At 39.4% G+C, this 15,469-nt stretch overlaps 1 protein-coding gene across 2 annotated transcripts in view; it reads right to left on the bottom strand.

Moving 5' to 3' along the window:
- HMCN1 (hemicentin 1) overlaps nt 1–15,469 on the bottom strand; it is a 327,054-nt gene that overhangs the window by 1,585 nt on the left and 310,000 nt on the right. For both annotated transcript variants that reach the window (XM_073356688.1, XM_073356687.1), the window contains 3 exons: nt 8,199–8,549; nt 5,080–5,199; nt 794–920 (listed from right to left, as the gene is read on the bottom strand). In XM_073356688.1, the coding sequence (XP_073212789.1) occupies nt 794–920; nt 5,080–5,199; nt 8,199–8,549 (598 nt within the window). The remainder of the gene's footprint in view (nt 1–793; nt 921–5,079; nt 5,200–8,198; nt 8,550–15,469) is intronic.

Raw genomic sequence — 15,469 nt, 5'->3', positions numbered from 1 at the left:
AGTACTAAAAATATTGATAGCTTTTAAAAGAAATCCTAGATTATTTTTTGTTTTGGTTACTATAGCCAATAGCACATCATTTTAGTGACCAAGTTCGTAAACAATGCAAAAAAAAAAAGGCTTTTTGGGACATTTATAAAATACTTAGGGTTCATTCTCCATTTGGTGTGTATGATCTGTTACAGAATTTTGCCTCCAAAATTAAAAAAAAAAAAGATTGAGTGGGGGATGTTTGTTCTCAAGGACTAGTGACTATTTTGAAGTGCTCTAAAAATATAAATGGAAGCATCTAAGCACTATCCAAAAATAAACTAAAGCCAGAAGATGAGCAAAAAAGGCCCCATCACTGTTTGTTGAAGGAAACTGAATGATTAGGAAGAATCCGAACAAAATCTGATCATGGCAAAGTTTGAAAGTTTGCGTGTCAGATTCTATTGGTACACAAACAGTCTGACCTTGCTTCCACTGAATCCAACATTAGTAATATTGGATCCATGATGGCAGCCAGAAGTCACAACTTTTGTGTGGACCCACTGCAATCTAATCCTATTATTTATCAATAACATGAAGCAATAATGCATATATATCACTGTCACCAGTGACTAATTTTTGTACGGAGAACAGGCCCAATGCTGTAAATGTAATCCACTAGTGTGGATCTCTGCACCAATGCAGAATTGTACTGAAGTCAGTGGGATTCCTGAAAGGGTCTGTGCTAGCAGATAACACTGCAAGATCAGGGCCAATGTTTGGGGAGAAGAAAGAACCTGAAAAAAACTTAAATAAAGCATACCCAGAAAGAGGATCTCGCTGATAGTTTGGTGGACAAGGTGTATCTATACACTGGTAGCTTCCTCTCATGTTAAAGCACATGCGATTTGGTCCACAGTGAATGTTCTGTTCAAGGCACTCATCAACATCTGATTGTAAAAAGATGCAGTTAATCACTTCTTTGTATTGAGGCGAATTTCACAGGTACAGGAAAAACTAAGCACATCACTGTCTTAAAATATTGCCAGACTACAGTAAGTACCATACAACTGCATGAGAAGTAGCCTTCCCCACTTCACGTTTCATGTTCCTATTCTTAGAACTCTGCCTTGGTACAGTATTTGATTTAGTGGAACTAGCAACCCCAGTAATATACATTTGTTGTTGTTGTTTGTACTGCATGAGTGCCTATGGCCCTGTTGTGCTAGCTGCCCTAAAGAGCTTGCGATCTAAACTGCAACTACATTGTCCTTGAAACAAAATCTTGTCAATGGTGACTAGCTGGTTCAGGGGCTTTGGTGGACTATCAGGTGCGAGGGCACCATTTTTGGTTGATGCTGAGGACATGCTAAGCATTAGTTTGGTTTTGAAACCTGTTCTACTTCTAACAGTGAAACTTTGTGGTCAGGGTTAGGGACATATTGGAAGGACCACATGGGCTAGCTTACAGAGTAAGAAGGTGCAATAGATTACATAGTCAGTTTTCTGATCATCACCACTTGGTTTAATATTGCCTCATGCCATCAAGCTGATGTATATACCCACATTAATTAGAGACTGCAAAATATCTGTGGTGAAATTCCATTCAGGGAAACTTCAAAGGTTTGCATTTTGTTTTGACTTAGTAAAATTGTTTTTAAAATGGCTCTTTTTTTTTTTAATGGAAAACCCACAACATTTTTAGGAAACTGGACTGATTTTGTGAACTTTATATGAAATGCAAAACGTCAAACTATAAAGGTCTCTTGGGTTCTTATCAAACAGATACCACACTCCACAGTTTGACTACTTATCTGAGCTTTAAGAGACCCAAAACACTTTTCTGGAAGCCTCATGCAGGAAAATGTTTTATCAGGATATTTCAAGTATGTGCTGGCTTTAGGTGGGCAAGGAGTATCATAAAAACAGTTTCTCTCTCAGTATTTTGGCTAAAAGCCATCTGTAATAAGAAGTACCCTCAAAGTTAAATCTCCATTTTGAATACCCCAAAATTCAGAGGAGTTGGATCTGAGACAATAAGGGTCAACTGCACTACTAGGATCTGGATCCAAATTCAGACTCCAAACTACAACCCTTCCTAGCCTCAGTTCTGAATAGATCAGATCCAGAGTTCTGTCTCTTTGGCTGGCCTTGCATAGAAACAAAATGCTTGATTTCTGTGTATACTAAGACCTCTTTACAACACTGCCATTAGTGTAAGTGCAGAAGAGGATCAAAATGACAAATAATGTAGTTGGGTTGGATATTGAGAGCACTTATATGTGACCTCCAAAGATGAAACTAAAATTAGGCTTTTTCCCTTCTAAAAGAAGCCTGAAAGGATTTTATCGAAAAGGAAAAGAAAAACAGGGTTTTCTTTTTTCCTCTTTGTTATTTACAAAAGACATTCAAATCTTGTCTTCCCCGGAAACACTCTGCTGACTGGAAGATCAGTGAAATGGGCATCACAAGAGTGAAAGTGGATGGAGATTTTTGTCAGGCCATTTGAAACTCTATTGTTTGGTTTGGATTTTTAAATGCCTTTTAGTTCCAATTGATTCAACATTTCATGCCCTTCAGTTAAGTAGTGAGAGTTCACAGCATAAATCTGTGGCTTCCTTGACACTCCTGATATTTCTAAGCTAAAAACAACTAGAAATAAACCTCTTTCACGTCTTCTTTATACATCATATAACAAAAAAACCATCACCCTTTTTGCATGTTTTGAGTTCAGTTTTAGACTTGAAAGTGTGAAATTCTTATGTCATCTCTTGTAGGGAACAGCAGCTGTTTTGTAACAAATATTTCAGCCTCTTAAAAGATGAGAAACTCCCATTGGAAAATATATTAGAGTAAGGATTTCCTTATGAAGAAATAATGGTTTTCTACTACAGCTGTATTAAATCAGTGTAACATAAAAACAATTTAAAGGGGAAAGTTTTTTTTATTATTCTACTTGGTTTTAATATTTCTGATTCCTGTTTTCCTCTCTCCAGAGCATAATTCCAGAATCTGAATAATATTTTCAAATAACCGACAGCAACAAAAAATTTTTAAAATGTTTTGCGTTTGAAAATATAGTGTCTTCTTTAGTGTAAGAACAGCATTTAATGGCTTCTGATTGGTGAGGTAAAATTTTAATGCCAAATATTTTGGTGTTTAACCTCCAGATGTTCCAGTCAGTACCCACAGATATATCTGATGCCTGTATATCTTCAAGTGATGGAGAGACCTCTGAATCGTCTTGGATAAGTATCCAAAAAAGATCATGTGCTTGTCTGAACCTCTTGAATCTGAAGAGTGAGCTGCAAATCTTGTAAAATAGGCTTGCTTAGGCTCTCCATTGAGGCAGGCTGTTCTTCAGCCATTTACAACCTTGCTTGAAGGCATTTCTAGCTCTGTTCCCCATCCAGAACAACTATGGCAGGAGCCAGAATGGCTCGTGTTGCTTAGTATATGACTCAAGGTTGATGATAAAAAAATTGATTTTTAAAGCTATTTATAATAAGTTTAGATCTTACATAGAGTGTCATAATTTTAATCTATTACAAAAATAGAAAATATAATATTAAGCAGTACATGTTTGCTGCCAAGATTTAAAGAAAATTACACCGTTGAACTGATGGGAAGTCACTGGTTAAGCATCTTGAAGTGCTAAACCAGCTTTTGACTGCAGTAGCATCTTGTGCAGAGAGAACATTTTCTTGATTTCAGTTTATTTAACTAGTTCATTCAAAGTTAAGAAACTGGGAGTTGAAAAAGCAGGAAAGCTTATTTTCTTCTTCCAATCGATGAGTAAAAAAAATTAGGTATGAGAGGATGATCTCTACTAGGTCTAAAATCTTGACGGACATGGTGACCATAAACAATCAGTTTTATCTATGAATTGAACTAACTGATTTATTAAACAAAGGAAGTATTAAATGTAAAACCATGTTTTGATAAACTATTTGTATGCATCCAGCACGTTTCAGATAGTTCTACTTAATAAAAAAAATATTTGGAGCATTTTTAATTGAATCTGAATTTCCATCCAAACAGAGCTAGTAAATAAGAAATGCATCATTCAACATTTTCTAACATTATAAAAATTAAGTATCTGAATAAGTTAAGCTATAGAATTGCTTAAATAAATGTGTATAGATATCCTCCTGGTTAGCAAAAAAAAGTACCACATGTAGTGCAAAGGCTATATTTAGTTGCAAATCAATATGTTTTAATGATTACCAACCAATGAGAATCAGCCTTGCTTTAGGAAAATAACAAAAGGTCCAAAAGCAAAACACGATTGAAACTGATGATTTAAATGAAGGTTTTCTGCTTGTTGATTTAAATCGTGATTAAAATCAGTTATTTAAGTAGCTTTGATTTAAATCAACCCTGAAATGGCCTATGTTGTTTCCTTGCTGAGCACCATTTTTTATTTAAAAATTGTGCCCAGATAGGCAAAAAGTACAAATCAAACAAGGTGATGCGGCCAGTGGAGGCTCTGAAGTGAGAAGGAGACAAGTCCACGGTGACCTGTGTTTTCAGCATAGCATCTTGACCTCTGATCTAGCTTTGCCACCCTCACAGTAAGCAGAGTGTAGTTTAGAAAAGGTTTGTTTCTAGTTTTCAGCAAAGTCTTACTTTATCTGAGGTGGTTTACCCAACCTAAGGCAGCCCAAAGGAGTGCCTACCCCCGCTCCCCGTGCTGTGCTCTAAAGCACTGCTCTTTAAGTTGCTTATTTTGTCTCTTCTCTCATATTTAAAAATTGTTCAATTCAGGGGTTATTTCCTTAAACACAACTAGTCAATACACTGAAGGTCACAAGTAGAAATGGAGCCAAACTCTGAGCTCCAAACAACCCAAACTTGGGATATGTTGAAATCTGAAGCCATATCTGAATTTCAGAAATGGTTTTATAACGGACTGAACCAAATCCCCAAGTCTAAGAGCCGCTGCACTTTGGGATGTTTGAAAGTTAGACCTGAGTTTTGGGGCTTGAGTCTATATCTAGTTGCAGTTGCAATGGGATAGCACATGTTTGTTGATAGGAAACAAATTAAAGAAATACTCTATCTATGTATTCTCCACACACACGCAGATCTGGAGAGATATTTACTTACCTTGGCATGCTTTGCCATTGGGCATAAGACGATAACCAGTTGGACAGACACACTGATAACTTCCTAGGGTGTTTCTACACTCATGCTGACAGGCATCTCTGTTTTCACATTCATCAATATCTGCAAAAAAGCATGAAAATATAAATGTTAAATTCTCAAGCAGACTGATCTCTGTCTTTTTTGCTAACCAGATCAAACTGGTCTGATCTGTGTGTGCAGAAACTTCTCCAGCCAGTCTACTAATACAAAAACCTTTGAGTGATTAATCTCCGTCTGTATGCAGTGCACATACTGAGCTGCTTGGGAAGTTTTAGGATCTCCTTGTGTCATGGGATGGCCATCTAGCAAGTCTGAGAAATCCTTTCCATTCAAAATACATGTATTCAGTTGCTCATAATTTTTTCTCAATTTTTAATTTGGGGCTGAGATTTGGCATGTCTGATCTCAATTCCTAAGTGATTAATAATCATAATTTTTTTAAAAAAATAGCTCTTGGGGATCCCGCACCTCTTTCTGATATAAGATTTTTCAACGTGAGTATTATATATTCCACAGGGAGAGGCCAGGTTGCTGGCACCCAGTGCTGGAGGATAGCCTGGGGAGAAGAGAGAGGGGAATACCATGGGGCAAACTGCCTACAACACGTGGTCTGCTGTAGGGTCCAAAACCAGTCAAACCCTCACCAGACAGTACAGGGGAGCTGGTTGAGGAGAGGACTGAGTCAGGGTACCCAGGAAATGCACTGATTCGGCACATTGCCAATAGAAGCTTCCACTTATGGGAGCTGCTGTACCAATTTAAAGCTTTCCAAAGGGTGAATCCCTCCTCAGGTGCAACAGCCTCCTTCACAAGTTTCTGCCTCCCTTGACAAGGTGGGACTTCAGCTCAATATCTGGAAAGAGAGAAAATTAGTCTATGCTCTTTGTAGACTTTTTATAGCTCCGAAGTAATGCAATAGAATTAGACCAGCAGGTTAAGATTTTCCGAGCAGGACAGGGGATTTAGACACAGGCCTTCCTTAATTCTAATTCCTTAAACTGCTTGAAAACCTCCACTTACTTCAGTAGTAAGTCCTTACTCAAGCTAAACTTACACTGGCTCAGACCTTTTGTGGATTATGTTTGGGAGGAACATCTGTTCACATTCCCACTCCCCCACCTGTGTCTCACACAAAATTCTTTACATAAAAATTCAACATCAAATGGTGAAAGAGATTTGTAATTGTAATTTCCAGGGTCTGTATTTTACCAAATCTTAACTGTTCTCCTTCTCTTGGGAAAGGAGTCTCATGTACTATATCATTTCCAGTTTAGACCGGATTAAAAATCTAAATTTCAGCTCCACTAAAATGACTTGTAAGTATATTACCTGAAAAAATGGATCCTTTACAATGGACCCTAACCCCCATCTCCCACTGACTTCAATGAGAGCTGGATCAGGGCCCTAAAGATCAGTTTAAATCTTTAGACTGAGAATGGATATTCCAAAATCTTTGACTGAAATAGTTGTCCACAATAAACGGTGCTAACTAGAAAACTTGTCAGAAGTCAATACAAGTTTGGTTAAGGGCCGCATGACTGCAACATATGTTTATTAGCATTAATTATTAAGTCTTCTGCTACTAGAATATAGCACATGAGGATTAGTAGCTATTTTGTGAGTATGTCGTGCCTATGATGTGCATCCATGGCAGTATGTGCAAATTGTCTAAAGCAGCACAGACCTCTCTATTACATGCATTCAGAAAAGTTACAGTAAGGGCCAGACTTCCTCACCATGAACAGTACCTTATGCAATATGACTGAATATCCCATTGACGTCAATAAGAGCACCTGAGGAGTAAGGGTGAAAGTATCTGGCTTTAAAGCAGCATATTTGATAAAGATTAAATCACTCTTCATGTCCTTTGCTAGTTGTCATGCTGCTCACTCTCTTTTTGAAAATTAAAGTGAGTGTCTGCTCCAAGGTCATCCCACTCTCCTTGTTCCACAATGCAATTCTGTCCTTATTTATTATTTGCTTGTTCGTTACGGAAACAAAACATGCACAGGTGTGTATTCCAATCCCCAGCCCTCTTTCTTGCCTATTATCTAGGCTGTGGTGAAAATGACCAGCAGACATTAGAGGGTCTGGGTAGTGCTTGTCCACTGCCAATAAAGATTGCCTTAGGAAAAAGGTCTGAAACTCTTAACTGCTAAACATGAAGAGGTCAGTTCTATTGCCCTAAAATAAATCAGTCAACAACATGTTCTACGAGGTATTTGATTTCCCTGGGAGCAGAATTAGGCTTGTAATGATGAAAACACCTAGCCCTTCTTCCTTGGACTTCACAGAACTGTAGATAGGCAAAAGGCCTGGTTTTCTGAGGTGCAAATCACCTGCAGTTCCCACTGACCGCAGTGGAATCTGTAGTTGCTCAGCACATCTGAAAATCAGGCCATTAGTGACATGCCTCCGGTCATAGAGTGGGCCAATCGCAAAGAAAACCCATGTCTCCTTACTCCCACATACAGCGAAAGGGCAATTCTGTCTTTCTGCAGAGCATCTTGTCTGATATGCTCAGTGGGTTGCAAAGAGTACCGTTACTCCTACGTTTCACAAGCTATGTTATCAATTTCAAACCATTCTAAAGTGTGTGTTTATGCTGCACTTACAGATGTGACTAGCCTCTACCTATACCAATGAAGCTATTGTTTCCACAGTGTCTAGTCCAGAAATCATTATTCAGAATCTGCTCAGGCCAAATTCACATTGAAGTCAAAGGGAGTATGATTAAGATGTATGAGTAAGATTTTCAGGACTGGACATATAGTGACCATTGGTTTTCAAAGGGAAAAAAAGTCAGAGGAAGGCTAATACCCACAGAAGGGAAATATAGTAAGACATTATCTGTTTGAGAATATACAGCAACTGACCAATAAAATATGAGGGGTGTGGGGCGGGAGGGGTTCCACAAAAATTTTACTAGCACTTGTTTGGAAAAACATGCATAACTCATTGACAATACATCATGGCAATAAAAAACATATGGCACCCTACACCATCATTCTTCGAAGCAAGCGATGAGAAATGTCAATATGTGAAGACAAAAGAATTGGATAGACATGGCTGACATTTACCTATACATTTGTCATTTCGTGCCTCATAGCCTCCAGGGCAAGATTCTCTAATATTCCTTTTAGTCCTGGAGAGAGGTATTCTGCTGTTTCTATACTCTGAGTAGGAGCTGTAGAGATCTGAGGCGTGCCTGTAAAACTGTTGAGGTTGATAGTTGTCTCTCACAGGGGAGAATTGAGCATAGTTATAGTTATTGTAATAGGTGCCATAATTTGGCAACCTCTCCAATCCAGCGCAAGATGTCCCATCACCTAATAAATGTTGTCCAGGTGGACAGATACACTTGAAGCTGCCGGGGGTGTTGGCACATTGAAATGCACACGGTTTAGGCACTTGTTCACATTCATTAATGTCTGCTCATGTGACATGATCCAGAGCAACAAACCATATATAAAGGGAGAAAAAAAACACACACACATACAGAAAAAAATACATCAGTCTTTGGAGCAAACTGAGGACATAAATGAGATCCTGAATGAAGTCAGTAAAATATGCAGAGCCCAATGCCAAAAAAAAAAAATGGGTACAATATTTTGCCATGTACAGTAATCCATCTTACTCTTCCCATGAAACTCGTTAGGACATGAGACTGTAGCACTCAGTTTTTATCCTGTGTGGATTAAATCCCTTTGAGGATTAGCACACAACAGGTTTGTATTGGTGGCTGTGAAATGGGGCGGGGATCTGTGTTTATTCCTTTCACTCCATGCTTGCAAGGGCTGAGTGATTCCTGTAAGGCGGTGATACTTAGACTACAGCTTGAGAGCCACAAGTAGCTCTTTAATGTGTCATCTGCGGCTCTTTGCAGCACATATTAAAACACTGGCTAATAATTAAATCACACAATCAGGATGCTTTTACTATGTTATTTACCAATTAAGTTATCAACTTGCACTAACTTATTTGCTGTGAGAATTATATATAAACTAAATATCTCCCATCATACTGTTTAAATATTATAGTACAATAGTAAATTAAACAATGAATTCACACAACTGTGGCTCTTTTGGGTAATGTTGATCACTAATTTGTCTCCTGAACCGCTGAGGTCTGAGTATCACTGCTATAGTGACTGAAGTTAGCTGAAAGTCAAATTTAAAACCCCAGACTTTCCTGAATGTTGATTTTTTTTCCCATACTAAAAATCCCAAACTGTTGGTAATTTCAGATTTATTTCTTAGACTCTTTCTGGATGCTCCACAAGCAGCATTGATAGGCTATGGGGGTGTCATAAATATAAAGGGAAGGGTAAACCCCTTTAAAATCCCTCTTGGCCAGAGGAAAAATCCTTTCACCAGTAAAGGGTTAAGAAGCTAAAGGTAACCTCGCTGGCACCTGATCAAAATGGCCAATGAGGAGACAAGATACTTTCAAAAGCTGGGAGGAGGGAAAAAAACAAAGAGTCTGTGTCTGTCTGTGTGATGCTTTTGCTGGGGACAGAACAGGAATGGAGTCTTAGAACTTAGTAAGTAATCTAGCTAGGTATGGGTTAGATTATGATTTCTTTAAATGGCTGAGAAAATAGCTGTGCTAAATAGAATGATATTCCTGTCCTTGTGTCTTTTTTGTAACTTAAGGTTTTGCCTAGAGGGATTCTCTGTTTTGAATCTAATTACCCTGTAAGGTATCTACCATCCTGATTTTACAGAGGTGATTCTTTTTTACTTCTATTAAAAGTCTTCTTGTAAGGAAACTGAATGCTTTTTCATTGTTCTAAGATCCAAAGGGTTTGGGTCTGTGGTCACCTATGCAAATTGGTGAGGATTTTTACCAAACCTTCCCCAGGAAGTGGGGTGCAAGGCTTGGGAGGATTTTGGGGGGAAACACGTTTCCAAACAAAGGTTTCTCAGGAACCCAGATAAAGTTTGGTGGCAGCAGTGGAAGTCCAAGGGAAAAGGGTAAAATAGTTTGTACCTTGGGGAAGTTTTAACCTAAAAGTAAAAGTAAGCTTAGGAGATTTTCATGCAGGTCCCCACATCTGTACCCTAGAGTTCAGAGTGGGGAAGGAACCTTGACAGGGGGAAATTGTGTCCAGCTCTCCTTTTTCATGTAAGACTACTCTGTTCTTCTGGTGCCTTGGGAGTACATAAAGGAGGAAGGATTCTAGCCCCAAAAGGCATGTGGAAAAATCCAAGAGGCACTAATATATGTTGTGTATCCTTGGTAGTAGCACAATTTCTAGTAACAGAGGAAGATGAGATCCATTCTACATGCTGTGATACTGAGGTAGAAGGAGCTACAGTAAGTTATTGAGATTTCTGGGCTGTAATGTTGAATTTCCACGCTAGGGTGAGTGGTGATGATCACTGACCCTTCAAAAAGTCCAGAGGTTTAGTTCTATTTGAGGAAGACTCCAAGCTTTTTGTTTGTGAATTTTCTCTGAATTATCCAAAGAATTCAGGTCTGCAGAGCAGAGGTCACAACAGACACTCTGGGCATTGTTTGGGCACTTCCACTTCTGGGAGGAATCGGGAGGAATCAACTTTTTTGCATTTAGTACTTTTTATTTACATAGATTCCAAGGCTGGAAGGGACCACTGTGATCGTCTAGTCCAGGGGTGGGCAAATGTTTTGGCCCGAGGGCCACATCTGGGTATAGAAATTGTATGGCAGGCCATGAATGCTCACGAAATTGGGTTTGGGGTGTGGGAGGGGGGTGAGGGCTCCGGCTGGGGGTGTGGGCTCCGGGGTGGGGCCAGAAATGAGGAGTTCAGGGTGTGTGAGGGGGCTCCAGGCTGGGGTGGGAGTTTAAGGTGCGGGGAGAAGGGGGAGGGCTCCAGCTGGGGATGAAGGGTTTGGGGTGCAGGAGGGTGTTCCGGGCTGGGGTGGGGATCAGGGCTGGGACACGGGTGCAGGAGGGTTCTCGGGGCTGGGACTGAGGGGTTCAGAGGGAGATCAGGGCTGGGGCGTGGAGGGGTGGCTCAGGGGTGCAGACTCTAAGCAGCGCTTACCTCAAGTGACTCCCAGAAGCAGCAGCATGTCCTCCTCCGGCTCCTAGGTGGAGGCATGGCCAAGTGGCTCTGTTCCGCACTGCCTGGTCTGCAGGACTACCCCTGCACCTCCTGGACAATGGGGGTGGTGCTTGGGGCGGGGAAGCGTGTGGAGCTGAGCCACCTGGCTGTCCCTATGTGTAGGAGCCGGAAGGGGGCCATGCCGTTGCTTCCAGGAGTCACATAGAGCAGCCCCCGACCCTGCTCCTTGGCTGGAGCGCCAGAGTGGGGCAAGCCCCAGACCCTGCTCCCCAATGGGAGCTTGAGGCCTGGATTAAAATGGCTGGCAGGCTGGATCCAGCCCGCAGGCCATAGTTTGCCCACCCTGATCTAGTCAGACCTCCTGTATAAACACAAGCCATAGAACTTTCCCCATATAATTCCTACAGCATATCTTTTACTAAAACATCCAATCTTGATTTAGAAATTGGCTGTGATAAAGAATCTGCTACAAACTTTGGGTAAATTATTCCAGTGGTTAATTAACCTCACTGTTAAAATTTTTCTCCTTATTTCCAGTGAACTTGTCTAGCTTCAACTTCAAACCAGTGGATTATGTTTGACTTGTATCTGTTAGACTGAAGAGCTCATTATCAAATATTTGTTTGATTTCTAAGCTTGACAAAAAATTCAGTTTGGGTTCAGGATCAGCAAAGGTTCTAGTCAGTTTTTAACAACATCCAAAATCCAATCCTAGTCAAAACGTGACTTTTTTTTTTAAGGGTTAATAGTTTTACAGAAGCACATGAAGTACAATAAAGGTCCTGATGCAGCAGGGTGATGAGTTGAGTACTTTCAGCTCATTGCAGGATCAAGCCCAAAGTTTGCCCCCCGCTTCTCCCAAGAATGGAAGAAACGGCCACATTCTTTAATGTGGCCATATGAGTTGTGATTCTGACACTTACATACCCAACAACTGAAATGTTCAATTAAGTAATATCTGTAGTAGGCAGAGATCCCGTAAGTGCAGGCGACTGGACTGGATGACCTATTGAGGTCCTTTCCAGTCCTACACTTCTATAATTCTAGGGGAGGTTCTGTGGTTTTTCAATAGTATTAAAATTAGGAACACTTCAGGAACTTTTCACTTTTTTGGATAACTTTCAATCAATATAAATGTTAGGAAGAATGGTTTAAAAATGGAGGGAAGGAATGGACTGGCAATTCATTTGATCTAATAGAAACTAGTATACTTGAAGGATCAGGGGTTTGGGGTCTTAACAACACTGACTGGGCCACAAAGCATAAATACAGTCACAAGTTTTCTAGGTGTCATTGTTTAAACACATATTCTGAGATTACTTTAAGTAACTTGTCAATTAAGAGTAAAACAAAACAGTGAGTGATGGATGATATCACATCTTTTATAAGGAAGTCCTTAGCAACTGCTCTTTGTTCGTTAGTGTTGTTACGGATGGAGTGCCAAAGAGACAATAAAGGAGCAAAATACTAAAAAGGAAAAGAATGTAATGGAGGAATGACTTTTGTTTTAAAGACTTGTTTCTGGTTGTTGTTGGCTAATACTATATTTCTTAAGACATCTGTTAACATGTTCATCTCTAAGCCCTCAGAATGAATAGAACGGATTGAGATTAAGATCCTTAGCCATAACAAATCTCTATTAAACTTCTTCTATGTCCCTCCATTATTTAAAGAGGGTTTTTTTAAATTTATCAAACAAGTAATAATAATCTTTGTAAAGTACATATAATTTTAATTTACATAAAATCATATATCACTCTTAAAAACAACCTGAAATATTGCTAAAAGGTATCATTTTGGTCCCTTTTGGAGATATACAGCTCTTAACCCTCAGACAGAAAGCAGTGATACTAGTCTTTTAAAAGGGACATTGTCTAGAAATTTAAGTCAAGAAGGTAGGGTGTACAAAAATGTTTACAAAATCTCATAGGATAAAAAATGTTTGTTTTCTCTGAAATTCTTAAATAATGTTGTAGTTTGAGATTGGGATTTAAATCTTCGTTTGTGGTGTTGGAAATCTAAAGACTGCAGTATTATTCTAGTGTCTAGTGCACAAGAACCAGTGAGAAAGGATGCTAACTATAAATAAATGAAACTGACTAGTTAATTTCATTGTTCAACAGAATGAAAAGCAGAAAAATAGACAATATAAATGTCAGAGAAGATATCTGATTTAAAATATTCTTCCAGTTTGATTATTTTCAGGAGTTATAAGCAACACAGCTAAGGATTTTTTTAAATGAGATCAGAGCCTTAGCGGTATAAATCCGCATAGCTCCACTGAGTTCATTGGAACTTACTTGATTTATACCTGTGAGGATCTAGACCATGACAGTACCCTCTAGTGTGTGATTAAGAGGCAAAATATAATAAAAACAAAACATATGGGTAAAGAAATCTTGAAACTCTGTGCAATTAGTTACCTTACATACAGCATTTTTTACAACTTAGGTTTCAAGTTTTCTTACCTGTGCAAAAGAGTTTTTGGTCTGTAAAATAAGCTATATCCTTTGCAGTGAGTTACAGATGAGACATATATGAAGATATGTAAATGATGAAAATGAAAAACCCAGTAAGAATTGCAGCCATTTTTACAGGAGCAGCATATATGACAAAGTAGCAAAAAGTCACAGTTCTGCATTACACCAAAGGCATGCTTAGAGTGCAGGTGAGCACTGACCAGATGGCAAACCAAAGCATTCCATAGACAGTATCCCTTTGATTATGCAACATAAATATCAGATGTACATCAGAACATTAAAAAACCCTAAAATACATCAGCTTTTAAATTTGTAAAACTAAATTTTCAAATTTTCCCTGAAATGCACTCCTTTCTTTTGGTATTAAAAAGAATCTAGGCTTTTCTGTTTCAAACAACTGAAGTTTTCAAACCAGTTACTGAGTATTTAATTATCAAGCTTTCTATCATATCTTACTATGGACAACACTTTGTTAGGATATAGATATTCAGGCCTGTCTGCAAAGGCCTATACTTTAAGAATTTAGGTATATGTTTATCATTTAGCTAGTTATAGAGATATAAAAGAAAGGAAAGGATCAAAATCACTGTCTGACTGTATAAGGCCTTTTCTCACTGTGACAGTCTGAGGCCCTGTTCTTAGGCCAATGCCTCTGGCTAAGCAGCAGAGGCAGCCATAAGCTGGGAAGCGACCGGTCACATCCTCGTATTCCAAACTAGTCACATTGAAATAAAGTGCTCTTGGGCTGTTAGGCACTATCCGGACAGGATTGTATTCCTATCACCTCCAGAGAAAGGGAAGTGCCTAGAAGATGTAAAAGGAAACTTTTAGTTTGAAAGCATCCTGTCTGGCAAGAACTCACGTATCAATAGCTGGGATGTGAAATCCTCATTTCTTTGTTGTTCTATCACAGTAGTCCCCATTCCCTATTGTTTGTCTGTATAATCTCTGTCTGCCGTATAATTAATTTTGCTGGGTGTAAACTAAGAAAGGTGGTGGGATATAATTGGTTAAATAATCATGTTACAATATGTTAGGATTGGTTAGTTAAATTTCAGGAAAATGACTGGTTAAGGTATAGCTAAGAATATTACTGCAATATATAAATTAGGGGCAAACAGGAAGTAAATTGGGGTTCGAAAATAAGGAAAAAGGAACTTGGATTTTAGCTTGCTGGAAGTTCACCCCAATAAACATCGACTTGTCTGGACTTCAGGTAGTGTTGCTCTCTGTTCATGTGAGAAGGACCAGGGAAGTGAGAGCGGGAAGGAATAAGCCCCATAACACACTTGATAGATGGTAGTAACTGAAACTCCCATTAGAGTTCCGTGAGTGGTGCACCAATATTTAAGTTAGACAAGCTATGATATTTTGAAATATCTCCTATAAAATATTAATCAAATTGATCCTATTAGCATTCTAAGGTCTGTAGAAGTCCAGGAACTGATATCAGTGGAAATGTTTCATACGCTTGAACTGACATTATAATGATGGCCAATAAACTGTATTAAAATATCTCTGCTGAAGATATTAAAATGTTATAGTGAGAATTCTTTTACTTGAGGCTAGACCGGGGTGGGCAAACTACGGCCCGGGGGCCGGATCTGACCCCTTAGGGCTTTGGATCCAGCCCATGGGATTGCCCCCTGTGGTGCCGCAGGCCCCGCACTGCTCTCAGAAGGGGCTGACACCACGTCCCTGCAGCCTGGGGGTGGGGGCAGAGAGCTCCATGCATTGCCCTTGCCTCCAGGCATCACTCCCCACAGCTCCCATTGGCCAGGAACGGGGAACCATGGCCAATGGGAGCTTCGGGGAAGGTAC

The sequence above is a fragment of the Lepidochelys kempii genome, chromosome 8 (genome assembly GCF_965140265.1).
Source record: "Lepidochelys kempii isolate rLepKem1 chromosome 8, rLepKem1.hap2, whole genome shotgun sequence".
Classification (NCBI taxonomy): Eukaryota; Metazoa; Chordata; order Testudines; family Cheloniidae; genus Lepidochelys; species Lepidochelys kempii.
The sequence above is the reverse complement of the archived record's forward strand: the minus strand, read 5'-3'. Positions and strand labels throughout refer to the sequence as shown.